Source organism: Pleuronectes platessa, chromosome 12, assembly GCF_947347685.1.
Source record: "Pleuronectes platessa chromosome 12, fPlePla1.1, whole genome shotgun sequence".
NCBI classification, from domain to species: domain Eukaryota; kingdom Metazoa; phylum Chordata; class Actinopteri; order Pleuronectiformes; family Pleuronectidae; genus Pleuronectes; species Pleuronectes platessa.
Genome location: NC_070637.1, coordinates 13992385 through 14007817, shown reverse-complemented (window position 1 = coordinate 14007817; position 15433 = coordinate 13992385). Strand labels below are relative to the sequence as shown.

At 40.6% G+C, this 15433-nt stretch overlaps 1 protein-coding gene across 2 annotated transcripts in view; it reads right to left on the bottom strand.

Moving 5' to 3' along the window:
• Positions 1 to 2437: 2437 nt before the first annotated feature.
• The window catches only part of dst (dystonin), a 105585-nt gene continuing 92589 nt past the window's right edge, over positions 2438 to 15433 (bottom strand). For both annotated transcript variants that reach the window (XM_053435913.1, XM_053435914.1), the window contains 18 exons: positions 15304 to 15423; positions 14448 to 14617; positions 14177 to 14336; positions 13298 to 13492; positions 13091 to 13219; positions 12794 to 12937; positions 11861 to 12049; positions 11612 to 11741; positions 11261 to 11424; positions 10997 to 11159; positions 10763 to 10917; positions 10597 to 10671; positions 10377 to 10394; positions 8035 to 8152; positions 5630 to 5820; positions 5309 to 5419; positions 4669 to 4795; positions 2438 to 3519 (listed from right to left, as the gene is read on the bottom strand). In XM_053435913.1, the coding sequence (XP_053291888.1) occupies positions 3266 to 3519; positions 4669 to 4795; positions 5309 to 5419; positions 5630 to 5820; positions 8035 to 8152; positions 10377 to 10394; positions 10597 to 10671; positions 10763 to 10917; positions 10997 to 11159; positions 11261 to 11424; positions 11612 to 11741; positions 11861 to 12049; positions 12794 to 12937; positions 13091 to 13219; positions 13298 to 13492; positions 14177 to 14336; positions 14448 to 14617; positions 15304 to 15423 (2613 nt within the window). In that variant the 3' untranslated portion in view covers positions 2438 to 3265. The remainder of the gene's footprint in view (positions 3520 to 4668; positions 4796 to 5308; positions 5420 to 5629; positions 5821 to 8034; positions 8153 to 10376; positions 10395 to 10596; positions 10672 to 10762; positions 10918 to 10996; positions 11160 to 11260; positions 11425 to 11611; positions 11742 to 11860; positions 12050 to 12793; positions 12938 to 13090; positions 13220 to 13297; positions 13493 to 14176; positions 14337 to 14447; positions 14618 to 15303; positions 15424 to 15433) is intronic.

Here is a 15433-nt window from a genome sequence, read left to right as displayed (position 1 = left end):
CTTATTGTACGAGATATGATGCAGACTTAGTGTCATCTCTCTGCTGCAGGACATATGCTGCAGTGCTCGATTGAGCATGAAGAAATGTAGATACTTACTAGACAACTTTTGACACTGGGCCGATCCCAAGAAGACAGAGAGTGCAGCAAACACCAGCAAATCTTTGTAGGCTGGCATTTTCATTTTGGCTGTCAGGGGCTACAAGTGCCTGCAGGGCAGCAATCACATAAATCAGTGATTAAATAAACCTGACTCATTGATATATGAGTATATAATAGTTAAATATTACAGCTCACACAAATATATTCCAAAACTGTCTGCTGTATGCATACATTTAAGAATTAGAAAGAGTAAAAGTAAGAGAGAGCATACAATATTTGTTATTTTAATAATCAAATATTACCAAATAATACATAAAATAATAGTAATATTGGAAATCACATCAAAGATAGTGAAAATATCCCTTTTTAAGTTTTTAAAAATGAAACTTGTAAAAATGTTTAATGCTATAGTACATTTAGAATTTGTAATTTATCTGATACAATTATCTTACCTTCATACAACAGCAATACAGTTGTATCCACTAAATTGTTTCGTCTGTGCAAACAAGTTTCACCAGTTTAAACTAAACACAGATACTAATCAGTTTTTCTTCTGTTGTCAGTAACCTGACATCATTGACAAGGCCAGATTCAATTTCTGTTTCCTTAATTAATTTCACAAAGGAAAGACAAATGACAGAAGATACAAGCACTACTCACATATTCTTGAAAAAGAGAATGATGGGGCTCGTGCAGATGGATCTTTTCCAGTTCCTGGTGTGAAGCGATATCTCCTTTTCTAAAGTGCCATCCCTGGGCCAGTGCTGGAGCTGAACAGGAGGACCATTCAAACTAGAAGCTCTGGTTCTCACAGGAACTTGGCCCCTGAGCTCCACTCCACCTTTGGTCCCCAGGGGATCTGTCTCCTCTCATAGGCCAGTTACGTACAGTCACTGTCCAGAAAACTGAGTCGTCATAGGAGGCGAATGAAGTGAACACAGCTGAGGCCTTATTGAGGCTCACAAGGAGACAATACCACAAATATCGAGGAATATAAGACTTTTAAGTTTTGTCCAGTGTAGCGGACAATAAAATAGTTATAGTTACAAAAAACAGTTTTAGTGTGTGTTCATTATAGACTTTTTTTTACAATCAGCAGTCTCACTGAGCGAAAGATGTAGTATGTCACAACTAAACACAAGATGCTCTGCAAACATTCCTCCCAGACTAAATCACACCTGCCAGCTCAGCCACAACTGCTGGGCCACAGAGACGTTTTGTCTAAAGTCGATGAAGGCTTTTAAAGCTAATAGCCAAGGCTAAAATAAAATATGTCAAAATCAAAAACATGTATTTTAAGTATTGTGATTCACAAAACAATTGGTGCAGCTGGATTGGTTTCTTTCAGAGATACACTGATCTGATGGCCCAGTTCCAATTTCTGTGTGAAGCAGTGTGGTGACCTTTACCGTCCATTCAATCATTTGATTTGAGCAGAACTAAAGAGAGAGACGCTGTGGACAGAGACCGAGCTGAAGGAAAGAGTGGAGTTTACACCCAGAGCAGCTCTTTGCTAACATCAACATGCAAACCTTTTCACAGAACAAAGCTATCGTTGTGGTGTTTACTGTTTACCATCCTCTTGCTAACGAGCACTAAACACAAAGTACAACTGCGGCTGATTGGAACGTTGTGAGGTTTTTAGTTTGTCATTATCATTCACAATAAATTCTGATACAAAAACGGTGCAAAATTGAACGTTAAAGGATAATATGCTTCATCCTCTGAGAATCATGAATGTACAGAATTTTGTGCCAAGCTACGATGTGAATATTTTTCTGCCCTGGAAGATAAGTCAGTGGACTCATCCTCTAGAAACCTGGAATGGTTGTTAATGTCACGGCTGTTAGACCCTACATGAAGACGGATGACATGACAGCTCCCCAAAATTGAAGCCAAAGCATCTCTATCTCCCCCTGGTGGCTGACTGCAGTATAGGTTATAAACACCACCTCCACAAAGACCAAAGAAAAGTCAAATAATCTTTTCTCAAAGATGGTTTCTGTCAGTTCAGGCCATTCTTATCACACTGATGTATGTTTAAGTGATTGTTTTTGTTAAGTTTGGGTTTCATTCGTTATTTGAGGGTGTTAAAAAAGGGCTTAATTATTGACTTCGGAGTCTGACTCACGATTGGTCAAGTCCCTGCATCAGAGGGACCTCATCCCGATTGCTACTGTGCAGACTCTGGCTCCAGCTGTGCAAGATGTCAGCATTCATGGCTTTATTCCTGGAGAGTGAGAAGGAGTGGAGATGCAATGATCCATCTACACTACAGTGATCATCCAAGAGATACTGACAGACAAACACTGTTAAAACCAACGAAGCGCAGAGGATTCTGTGGGTCACACCAGGCTCTGGTGGCTTTCTGCAAGCAGGTTTATTACAAAGTAATGTTACAGTAACAATTTCAGCTCTACCGAAATGAACCATACATTGACATGGCTGCTCACGACAACGTCTACACAGAGCCGCCCCTCGTCAATGCACACAAGGCTGCGATGGGATAGGACAGAACAGGGAGTGCAGCGGCCGACAATCAAACAGGACTGGAAAGCTTCATGATTACGAGGTTTCTGCTACTTTTTTTTTTAAATAGTGTTTTTCAAAGGTTTCTGCAGTGCTTACAGGGGTTTATTGTAGTATATTGCATTGCCCTTTAAATGCATGTTGGCAGTATATCATAGCACTTAAATAGATAATTGCAGTGCCTCACATGGTACCACAATGCACCATCTTCTCCGATCATCAGCATACATACATTACAGTACATTCAGTAACTCTCAGCGCTATCCTGCCTGTTGTCCTTCATTAGTGTGTAGAAATGTTAGTTAACAGTACAACGTAGTCATACCCAGGTTTTCTAGTGATCATCAAACCTCTACAGGTTTACTTTTATCAATAAAATAAAATACAATAAAAACAATTTGACATTTCTTTTCACAGAAAATAAAATACATTAAAAACAAATACACAAGGCCATTGACATTCCATTCTCACATAAAATTAAACCATATTGCGTTTTAACAGAATATTTTACATCTTTGCAACAATTTAAATAACACTCAACACATTTGCAGTCTTTTAAGTTAGATATGTCCAGTGTCCGTTTTGTTTCTAGGGTGCAACTAGTTCCTGGTTTAGTTTGTTTACAAGGCCACCGACTATCGCTTGGATCCCTTGGCCAGTTTGCTTGTGGGAGTGGATTTTCTTTGAGGAGTGGGGATCTTGGAGGGTTTTCCTCCTCGCTGGCGGGAGGCCGAGCGCGGCGTCCTTCTGGTAGACTCGCCGGCCGTCTCAGACACATCTGAACACACAGACTGGATGTCTGAGATGTCGAAGTCTGAGGCGTCACTGCCTCTGCGGCTGCTCCCTCTGCTCCCAGCTTTACTTCCAGGTCGGCTGGAATTTTTCCTTTCTGGAAAACACAAAATCAAGAACGAAAATTAGAAAACTACTAAATAAAAAATGTAAAAACTACTAAGAATGAGCCAACAAGTTTGGAAACAGTGTAGGCCAAGCAGACAATTGCCTGGGGCCCGAGCTGTGTGAGGGGCCTCCAGTATTGGCTGATTATTAGTCCACAGCAATGACAATTTTATAAGAATCCTCTTAAATATTATGATTGAGAATGTACAGGAGACTGCAATAACACTATGGTCGAGAACCCCCCCAAAACAAGGCATCATGCCAATAGCTCTCAGCCAAAAGCTGACTAATTGTTGAGGTGTGGTTCGATGTGTGGTCCCCCAGGTCCTCTGAACCGCTCCTGAATGAGCTCATAGAAACCAGTGCCACAGCATTAACAGTTCACCATGACGACAAGCATCTTTAAACCTACAATAACTTTTGCGCTCATTCATAAAAGCAGAAAGGTCAAGATGATACTGGTCGACCTGTTTCTTTAGAAAGATTAGGTTGAATACAGAATATTTTAAGTTTTATTCTCACATTGGTAGATGGAATTAAGATGGAATTAAGATGGAATTATATTTTCTTCTGCAAAGATGGTAGAAGTGTTACTATGTCTTGTACATGGTAAATTAAATTATCTGTAACTTTTGTGTTAAGTTAGAGTAATAATACTTAGTAAATTTGCTTTTTAATGATGATTATGATTAAATTTCTATGGCAATTTTCTCGCCCAGTGCTGGCGAATTGGCTCCAGCCCCCATGCGACCCTCACAGGATAAGCTGTATATATATAATGTAAAAGTGGGTGGTGATATATCGCTGACATCCTTGCAGTAAAAAACTGAAAGAAACTGGCCAGATCGCTACACACAACCCTGTTGAAGGCTTTATAGCTGAAACGCCTTGGTGAATAAAGAGGGACGTCGTGGAAAAGCAAACAGCATGTTTAAATTTTACTTTGAAGCTCACACTGGTATGTATTTCCTTAACTCAAACATAAAAAGGATGTTTGCAGCTCCATTGTGTCTCTTCCTTCAATCATCTTCCATACAAACACTTTGAATGAGCCGCAGCTTTGTACCACACAACAGACAAAAACACTTTTCCCTCTGAATATAATAAAAAACAGTTTCTGCAGTTGCTCTCTACTCACCACCTAATGTCTGTGTTCGAGCTTTGAGTACAGCAGCGCTGATCAGGGTTCCCTCCTCACCGCACTGGAACCCTTTACCTGACAAGTACCCAGGCAGACGTAATTTGCTGCCTTGCACTGGTGTAACCTGAAAATACACATAACTTGAATTACTTTAACTGGTAATACTTTGCAGGGAACTGTGCACCCACAACACCATATTATTATTGAGTTAGTTTAAAATTTTGTGAGGAATCCTTTCAAAATGCTGCAATGATTTTTTTCAAGAAGCGGTTAGTATATGAATATGTTAACCCTGTAGAATTAATAAAGCATTAAACAATAACACATGCACAGATTTAAAATGAAGTTGTTCAAACGTAGCAGCATTGAAACTAGGTAGATATTTTTGACAGGCAAGAAATAAATATTCAGCCCATCAAGAATCAAAAACATTAAAGTTTATAGACCCAACTGAAATCACATCGACATACTTTCTATGTAAAATGTGTTGAAGGTTTTCTAAAACTCAAAATCTTCTTCCAAATCTTAAAAATGTGGAATATTTCGGGTTACATATTTGTATTGTTGTTGTTATTAAATATATACTGTATATAAAGTCGATTTCAGTTGGGTCTCACAGTCTTGTATGTGACTATACCTCTGAGGATGAACCTTGGCTCTCAAAGGAGTCTGATGATTTAAGAGGAGTGGAGGGTTTGCTGTTTGTGAGCCAGGGCTTATCATAATTGCGGGTTATGTGTTGGGGAGTCTGGGAGACAATGGCAAATCAAAAAACCACAGATATGGATTGAACAAAATTAAAAACTACAAGAAAAACTAGATGGAAGAAACACAGAAAAATAAATGCACAGAAAAAGTGATCGAATAACACAAAACAAAGTGAACTAAGGCAGATGAATGAGCCAAATCATAGCAGGGTGATGATCAGCGTACAGTGGGACACAGTGGACCCTCTCACCTTGGGCGTGCTGGTCACCACGGTGTGTGACGGGACCGGACAGCTCTGACTGGAGGTGGATCTGTTGGGAGAAGCTCCTCTGGACGACGGCCGAGATCTCCGGCCCCGGTAGCGGAAGCTGGCCATCACCTGGGTGGTGCCTTCTGGGAGGATGAACTTCTCTCGCAGCTCTAGGTTGGTCCTGCCCTTAGCTGCAAAAGCACACTCCAGATGAGCCGTGTTGCATACATACAAATATCAGAATTTGTATTAGTACTTTTGTGATGATGATGAGGTGATTTAACACTTTATTTTCTACTTTAGGTTCCTGATAATTTCCCAGAAGTGTCATTGTAAATTTCCTTGAGGTAAAAGGGACTTATGGTTCCGATTATGGAAAAATAGAAGTTTCCTGGAAAGAGGTGCTCCATTAAAACCCAAGCAAATGTTACTTCATTATTAATTTAAGACTTTTTTTTTTTTGTAACTGTTGAATAGGCTGCTTGTTTGCTTTCACATTTCGTTGTCTCTCTATTTAAGTACCTCCACATCATTTTCAGGGACAGCCTGAATACATTTTTGGGAAATTATTAGGAAAATACAGATCCTGTTAAATAAAGTGTTAAAATGATGTGACAGTCAGTTTTTAAATAAAACTGAATATTTAAACAGAATTTAAATAAAAAGTTTGGATTCAAACACAATGAAAACACATGACTCATGCAGTTTCACATCTCATCCATACTGCCGAACAGAAGCCGGGCTACCGCTGCAACAGAAGTGGAATGAACTATTTCGTTTCTTAACCAGCAAAAGGCTTCGTCTTTGTCTGCTGATCGAGCAGCAGAAAGAAATGTATATCAATCAAAATTTCTCGACACACTCTCAAAACCACAACTGCCCAAATCAGAAGAATTATAAAACAACACTACATAAACTACAAAGAAGAAACCAAACAGACTTTGCACAAGTTGTGTTCAAAGCAAACAAAGTAAACACTGCAAATAATACCATTCACTGTGTGTTGTACGAAGACGAGATGCTAGGTAGTTTTATTTTGATAGATTAAATCATCAGGTACACTTGGGCTTAGTGTAAGGGGGTTGTAACTGTGCAAATAATCCAAATCCACTATACAACTCCTTCAATTATGAAACCATTATGTTGAATATAAGAAAATTAACTGTTAGAGAAGTTGATTGACTTGTTTCAATTTAATTTGCAGCACGATTAAAGAAAATCTATTTTCACTGACCACTGCATTTCAATCAGTGACACTGGGCTAAAATGTTGCTGAAATTGGGAGAGACCTCAACCCCTTCAATGTTCAAGCCAATGTTAAACCCTTGTAGGTCAGCATCTCTATTGTTTACAAAAGCTTTGTTTGTCTGATTGTCAAGCAAACCTGAAAACTGCAAAAGAAGCTCAGAAAGGCTGAGAGAGTGAACAATAAAGCCCCTTTGAGAAAGTGATAACCGGTGTTGTGATGCACACAAACAACTGCATGCATGAAAACCAGCCGGAGATGAGTGACGGTTGGTGGTGGGGTCGTGAGTGGAGCTGGTTCTCGGTATGAGAGTGACATTCATTCACGGCGAGCGCTCGCACACAGCTACGCTAGTGCACACCAGGACCAACACAAGCAGCACACGCTCGGATGTGCAGACACACATACCACTGGTGGGTTCATGGAGCAGGGAGAAAAAGTGTGAGATTTGCCAACCTATAGGAGACTGAGTAATTGAGGAGTTTGACTCTGAGCGCAACATTTTGCTCCCGTGGTGATGAACTAGAAGAAATGATTTCATGTTCAGCAGGAGGACGGTTACGCAGGGGGAAAAAGGAAATTGATAATTAATACAGAAGATAGAAGAAACAAACACATAGAGGTTATGTTGTAGATACAGTATGTAGTTAACTGTTAACTCAATTCAAAAACTCAATTGTTTTTTTTTCCTTTAAAAAGTAAACAACCTGACTGTCCTGTAATATTACAACGATTGACCAACAAGAAAAGAGAAAGGAAAGAAAGTCAGTGGTAAATTGTACATATATTTAAAAAGAGATACACTCAACGCATTTGTTGACACTGAGAAAGTACTATTGTCTTTATTATGATTAGCTAATTTAAAGTAATAATCTGAAAAATAGTATTTTATTTCATTTAATTACAAAACGATCCTTCTAAAATATCAATAATGATAATAATAATAATAATAATATAGGATGATAGAGATCTCAGCTTTGTAAAGTGCTAAAAATATTTGATTAATGAATCAAACTTAAATAACCCCTTCAATGTATTTTCTTTTAAAGGCCAAACATTACAGAGCACACTAACAGAGAAAACATACATTAACACAGAGGTAGAGTTCTGAGAAGGCAGCGCCTCCTTGTGACTTCCTGTGGTTAACCTTTGAACTCACCTCGACAGGGGTCGTTCTTCACCAGGAACTCGTCCAGGGCCATCCAGCCGCCGCCCACCCGCACCATCACAGTGCTGCGTAGAATGCGCACCAGGCGAAGCTGCTGAGAATCTCCGAACTGTGTCGGGGGATGGGGGGGTTGAAGAAAAACAGAGAGGGGACATGTGAAAACACTGAGCTGTGATGGGAACTCTCTCACTGCAGGCTACGAGCTGTGCAACACTGGAAACCAGAGTGGTGCGTGGAATCAAACTGATTTCAGTGATTTAGTTTATAATCATGTTGTGAGGAATTTAACAGCTTTTACCAATAATATTTCATTAGTGGGCAAAATGTTTTAATCCATCAAAGAGGTTTGCTGTTCACTTGTGATTTCCTTTCCGTGTTGCACAGGTTTACACAAACAGTATTTTACCACAGCACAACAATTTTAAGTTGTCATTCTCAAAGACACAAATTACACAAAGGTCAATCCAACTGATTTCTTCTATCAGTGTGTGCTGGTGTACTGTGTGGTATTCAAATTGATCAATTCAAAATTTCTAACCTATGTGAGTTCATTAATATTAAATGAGTTTATGCTAAAATGTATGATTTTGTCATCTCATACCAAACCTTTGTAATCATTTAATGTCGAGCCTCAATGATTTATGTCAATGTTATTAACAAACATTGGCATATGTATAATCAAAGTAAATCCTAGTAAGGATTTATTGATTCATATGCAATGTTATTATTTGTGTATGTTTTGCTTATTTGTATTTTTGGCGTCAGTGTATGGTTTCATTTTTCTGCCATTAATGCAGGTTAAACTGTGAAAAAAAACATTAACTGAAGGCACATTATTCTACCACCAGGAGGCACTAGTGTACAATAATCTACCTTCATCTTTTAACAGACACCAGACAACAAGAATGATGAGCATGTTATGGATGAGCATGGTTCAAGCTGAGGGAGGTGACGCAAGGCAGAATCAGCCAGTTGGATGTGACCGCGAGCATCAGCACAAACACACAAACACACACAAATCCACACAATTACACAGCCACATGCTTTCTGCCAAAAAAAACAAACAGTTTCACGTCATGATCAAACGCACAAACAGCAAACTCCTGCAATCCAGCACTGCGTTGTTGCACTTTTCTACAAATACGACTCAGATGCACGACCGATGCAGCTACAGCTCCGATGACACAACATGAGGTATATGGTTCGAATCCCTTCCGTCTAATCCACCACGGTGTGACAAGCAGACATGACCAAACACTGATGATCCTTCACTAAAGACCTATTGCATTATGGTATCTCTCATAGTGATAAGTATCTTGCACTTGTATGATAACTGTAATGATTTAATGCCACTGGTGATTTTAGTGATCAGATACAATAAAGGTGATGATGATTTTGAGCAGGGGGGGGGGATACAAGAAATATCTGAAGAATAACCATTTACCAGGATACAGCTTTCCAAAACTGCAACGTTCAGGTGGGGGGTAAGATTTTGATTTTCCCTGTTTGCTATTGTCTCATCGCCGATTAAGGAGTCATGTAAGCAGTGAACCAGACCAAACTGTCAAGAGAATGATTTCAATTCAGTGTGGTGTGACACATCAACACAAACTAGTCAACAAAGCAACACCAATGCCCTTATCCCCCTCTCACTGACATCAAGCTTCAGAAAGCATGAGGCACATGGACCCATATCATGAACTTTACATCGCAACATGCAATCTGTCAAGACACATAATATAAACTCAGTAGGTAAAAAGTACTCAGTGAAATCATTAAATATAAATCAGATAAATGTATAAACTGAGTCAGATGCAAATAAGAGTGTGTCAGCCAATGTTGTGCTAAATCATTCCCATGATACTGCAGCACCAGAGGCAAGCACACAGAAAGCATTATTGTTCAAAATGCCCAGCAGATGAATATATGCCCGTGGACCAATAAAAGAAAAACATAGGCTGAAATGATATTAGCACGCAAATGAAACTCAAAAGCAGATATAACCATTTCTATTTAAACATTTACTTCACCATTTTTCAGCAAAACAAACAATAATGTCGTAATATGAAAGAAATTAAAACACACCTGTGCCTTTAGTCTTTAAAAATCTTATCACATATTCAACTACTACACCATAAATCATTGGACAGATTACACATCTTAGGCCATTTTGGGATTTTGGGATTTGTACTTCTGAGTTCCAGTCTGTACAACATCAGCCAGGAAACTGGTCAGAGGTACTTGGAGAGTATAAATGGTAAATGAAGAAAAGCGTAAAGCTTGATAAGGCACCGAGCAGAGAGATTGGAGCAGAAGAGGAAGTTCATATGTACCTGGTTTCCAAGGTAGAACTGGAGATGTGAAAAACAATAACAAATATGGAAAAGTTAGTGTTTTGTTGACACATTCTTCACTGTATTTAATGCTTACCTTCACAAAGAAGCTCCAATGAAAATAAGTTCAGTTTTAAAACATTTCATAATCATGACAAAGTGTGTATTTGCTTAAAAAAATGAATGATGTAAGCTCAACAGCTCAAAATAATCAGCTTACCCGGTATTTGTTGGCACCGATCTGCTCCACTTGGAATCGTTTTGGACATTTGCATTTTGCCACTTGCCGTGTAACCTGCAAATGTTTAAACATTTCATTGAGCCATGATTCTAAAAACCTGAGAAATTGAAATCACCAGAGTTCATGTTACGAGAGTTCATGTTACCTCATCTTCAATTTTGTCTGCGTCTGTTAGTGGTTTGTAAGCTTCTTTGTTGGGATGAAGCGCCGCCACGAACTCATAGTAATCAATGTAGCCGTCGCCGTCCCTGTCAAAGATGTCTGCCACGGCGCTCATCTCCAGACGACTGGTGGGGAATTCTGTTGAAGAGACGTTAAATGTTTCAACATGAGCATTTTTCTGGCTGTTCAGTTCTGACTTTGTGTGTTGGACACTTACTGGAGGAGAGGATGCCCTCTATGAACTCCTGCCGCGTCACTTTGCCGTCCTGATCTTTGTCGATGCGGCGGAAGAAGTCCATGACGCGAGACTTCTTATGGTTCATCCAGCGCATGTAGCGCTTCCGCCACACATCAAAGTCAAAGTTGGCAAATTCCTTCAACTGCAAAGAAAGACGTAAATATATTATAGTGACATGAACGACCAGAGGAGCACTGATCTGTTATGGGATACACCTGAGAGCAGAACTGAGTGTTGGATTACCTCCTCCAGTCTGTCCAACGCGTCATTGAGTTTCCTCCTTCTGTCCAGAGCCAGCAGCCAAACGTGCTGCCACTTAGTGACCAGCAGGTTGACCCGGGGGTTCTTGGTTTCAATGGGAGCTTGTGTCGCTGACGCATACATGGCTTGTGTGGGAGAACGTTTTCCTGCAGGTGAAAGACAAACACATTCATGAGGAGTGTGACCTCACCATGGAACCAGAGGGCATAGATTTGTAATGACATCATGCCAGGTGCTGGGAGAACGAGAGGATGTTGTGTCAGTGCAGTGACTCAACACTCGGCCAGATGGCCCAGGTCGTGCTCTATGAGGGGTTGTTAGTGGGATACATACTTCCAGGTCTTCCTTTCTCCAGCACAGGGATCTGAGACTGGATTTGGGTCTCCACAGCAGCCTTCCTTTTGTGTGTCTTGGTGATTTTGTCAACATCTGGTTGCTTCCTGGTCATTTCCTCCATGAATGCCTGCAGGAAAAACACACAGTTGTCCTCATGAACTCTGAGGGTATTGTCAGCAATTTTAATTATAGAACGCCAGGTTCCATAAACTGGTTTGAATGGATTTTTAAGGCTAAAGATTTTACCTGATGTTCTGCAATGAGGCCTTTGACCTCTTCTAGCTCCTGCGGCAGAAGCTCCTTGTCCTTGTCGTTGAGGTTGGTCTCAGCCCACTGCAGCCAGGTCAGCAGGTTCTCCAGCAGCTCCTGCGTGGTTTGCATCTCGGTGAGGGCCGTGGCCAGTCGCTGCTGGTGCTGCCGAGCCCACGCCTGCACCTGGAACCGCAACATTACACACGTTACAATAACGACACAAAGAAGTAATCACACCGTCAATACACATGGCAAAAAGTTTATGTTAAACCTCAGAAGTTATGTCAGTGTCTGTTAACTGCACCCAGCAAACTTAGTATTTACATGCTGTAAAAAAAGCTATTTTAAAAGTCTGTAGTGTAAGATTTGGACGAAAGGGATCTATCGGCAGAAATTGAATATAAAATAACTTAAGTGATGTTTTACTAGTGTGTAATCACCTAAATTGTACAAATTGTTGTTTTCTTTACCTTAGAATTGGCCCTTTATATTTAATGACTTTATATTTACATCAGGAGCGAGTCCTCTCTACGGAGGCCTCCATGTTTTTAACAGCAGCCCAGACCAGACAAGCTAAACACCTTTTGAGTTTTTAGGACAGCTCCCACAGGTTCTCTTTCATGTTGGTAAGTGGAGGGTAAGGTGAGGGGAATTCAGCTGCAACATGCAACTTCACCACTAGATGTCACTAAATTCTACACACTGAACCTTTAAAAGTAACAATTTTTGTGTAACTTACTATCAAATCCAAATCAGCACAATAAGGAGAGTATAACTATCTTTTATATTTAGTGATTTGTGCAACAAGGGAAGTGAGTCTTCCTTGGTGTAGCTTACATCATCTAAATGGTATAATTGTGCTTTGTGATACCTGTGGCTGTGACGGTGCAGAAAGGCATGTGTGCGGACACGCAGCTGTGAACTGACCTCTTCAAACCGGGCTTTAATGATGGTGTTCCAGTGTTTGATGGTTGTGATGGAGTCTGGGTGGCAGATGGTCAGAATGGCCTCCCCCATACTGGTTGCTTTGTTCAGAGCCACTCGCTTTTCCTCCTGTTTCTTCATGAACTCCTTAAAAATTGAAAAAGGAAAGAAAAGAGCTTTGGAATCAGTTTTCGACAATTATTTTTTTAACTTTAGAGAACTATAAACCTAAAGTTTTGCTCAAGGTAAAAACAATATAAGTATATATGTATATCGGCATTAAGTATTGGCATTTCTTACCTTGTGCTGTTCGATAAGAACCCGCAGAGCCTCCTCATCATCAGGCAGGCTGCCATGGAAACGCAAACTCTGCTCTGCTTCAGCGAGCCACTCCAGCAGGATGTGAACAGTTGAATGAAACTCCTCAGCCTGCAGAAAGGAAACACAGATCATGTCAGACTCATTGATTCCACATCCTGTATTCCAGCTGCAGGGGCTCGGCAGTACCTGACACAGGGACTGCTCCAGCCGGACTTGTTTGGACACCGAGAGGTTGCACACCGTCTCCCAGCGGATGCTCAGCTCCTGCATCTGCACTTTGACCCAGGACGAGTCATCGTGGCTGCTCTCGACCAGGTCCCTGGCTGAACGTTTCAGGGCCTGGACACTCACTGTCCTCTTCCCCAGCTCTTTCTGGAAAACCTGCAGAGGACAACCAGTAACAGAACCAGTCAGGAAACATAAGGCCACGCACAAAAAGCTGAAATGTGATGACAAAAGTTAGCCAAATGATTTGGAAATGATGTTAACATGTGTCAAAAGTCTATGTCACTTTAGTCTGAAATGTATTTGCAATAAACACGACAAATTTGTTCCAGGTCAGGCATATTTCTGCTAATTATAATTTCAATGGAGAGATAAAAAAAAGAGAGATGGATAAAACGAGTTAGAGCTCTTTGTCAGCAGGATTACACAAAAACAATTAAACAGATTGAAGATGAAAGTTGCAAGTTTCACAAATTTCCCAGAAGAAAAGAAATCAGGCATCTTTAGGGGACGGATATCTTCGAGTGTTTGCAATTTAATACGGCTTGATTTAATTAATGTGGACTGTTGGGCTCTGGCAGATCCTCTGAGTACCATTCTAGTTCTCATTAACTTAATAATAACACAGAAATCAAAATAGCACATAGTCCTGGACATCCTTGCTGGCCAGAAAACTTTCAACAACAGTCACTCTCAATAGAAAGGAAACACAATGCTATCACTTTTGTAGTTTGATTCAAATGTGGTTTAAAAGGCAGTGTTACAGCAGCAATGACCAGTAAAAGAATAGTAATCCACTGGCAGAAGTGGGTCGTTCCTTTCTGTGGTGTTATCTTCTACCTTGTGGTTGTCTATGAGGTTGAGAACCAGGTCTATGTCTCCGTGTACGGGCTGGTCCTCAGCCAGCTGAGGTTCCACTCTGTACAGCCAGTCGATGAGAGCCTGGAGAGCGTCTTTAAACTGGCCAGAGAACAGGAGGGCCTCTTCCAGCTTGTTCTGTCTGCAGGAGAGAACAAATCATCCACAGTGAACAAGGAGTTATTTAGAAATACTGCAAATAGTCCTGACTGGAAGTTGGTGGGATAAACTACTGAAAGAAATCAATCAGTACCTTTCTATAGACTTGCCGCAGACAGTGTCCCATTTGTCCCTCAGTTCACAGAGCATGTCGTCCAGCTTCTGGTTGTCATCCTGAAGAGAGGTCTTGTCCTTCAGGGCCCGTCCTGTGCGAGTGGTGGTGTCGCACACAGAGTGTTTGCTGCCCAGGGCTTTCTGGAAGTCCTGTGTGAAAAACACAAAAAAACAATGTCAGCATATCCCATGTAATTTTACTGTATGTAGAAAAATGCAAGCTGACAATAGTTATGTTCACTGAATGTGCACGGTTACAGTAAACCTTCTCAAGGGATTTTCTTCTTACGACTGTCGGCATGTCAGACATCATCCTAATCTCTTTGTGTGCGTGGTGTGTGTGTGTGTGTGTGTGTGTGTGTGTGTGTGTGTGTGTGTGTGTGTGTTTAGTGACTAAGAAGGCAGTGTTCTATCAGGGAAACAAAAAGGGGGTCAAAACTCAACAGCCACTGCTCCACAGAGATTAAAAGTATCCAAAAGCAAGGTCACCCCCTAATACATTTGGGCCTTCCCAGGATTATGACAGGATTAGCACAATCTCCCTACATACCAGCACAGAGAAAACAACAGAGACCATCATGGTATGTAACACAAATGCGCACTAATGCATTCTCTAGATACTGTTATTCCTATAAAAAATATTTTACTGTTATATTAACGTATATATGCCTCATTAAACAGCCGACTCTTTATTCTGGCTTGTAAAACGTGGTTTTCATTTCGAAGTTGTTTCTGTTAATGGAATGAAACTAAGATGAAGATGCTGTCAAAGGTCCATGTCTTTTTAAACTCTCATTCCATCTCCAGTAAACTGTGCTGAGGCGATGCTCCGTCACCTTGTGCTGCGTCAGCTGCGTCTTGATTTTGTCCGGATCGTTGGCAATTTCCACCTCGGAGTCCAGAGTCTTCTCAGATTCGTCCAACCACTCCATCAGTTTATTCCAAGTTTCGTGGAACTAGCGGAGG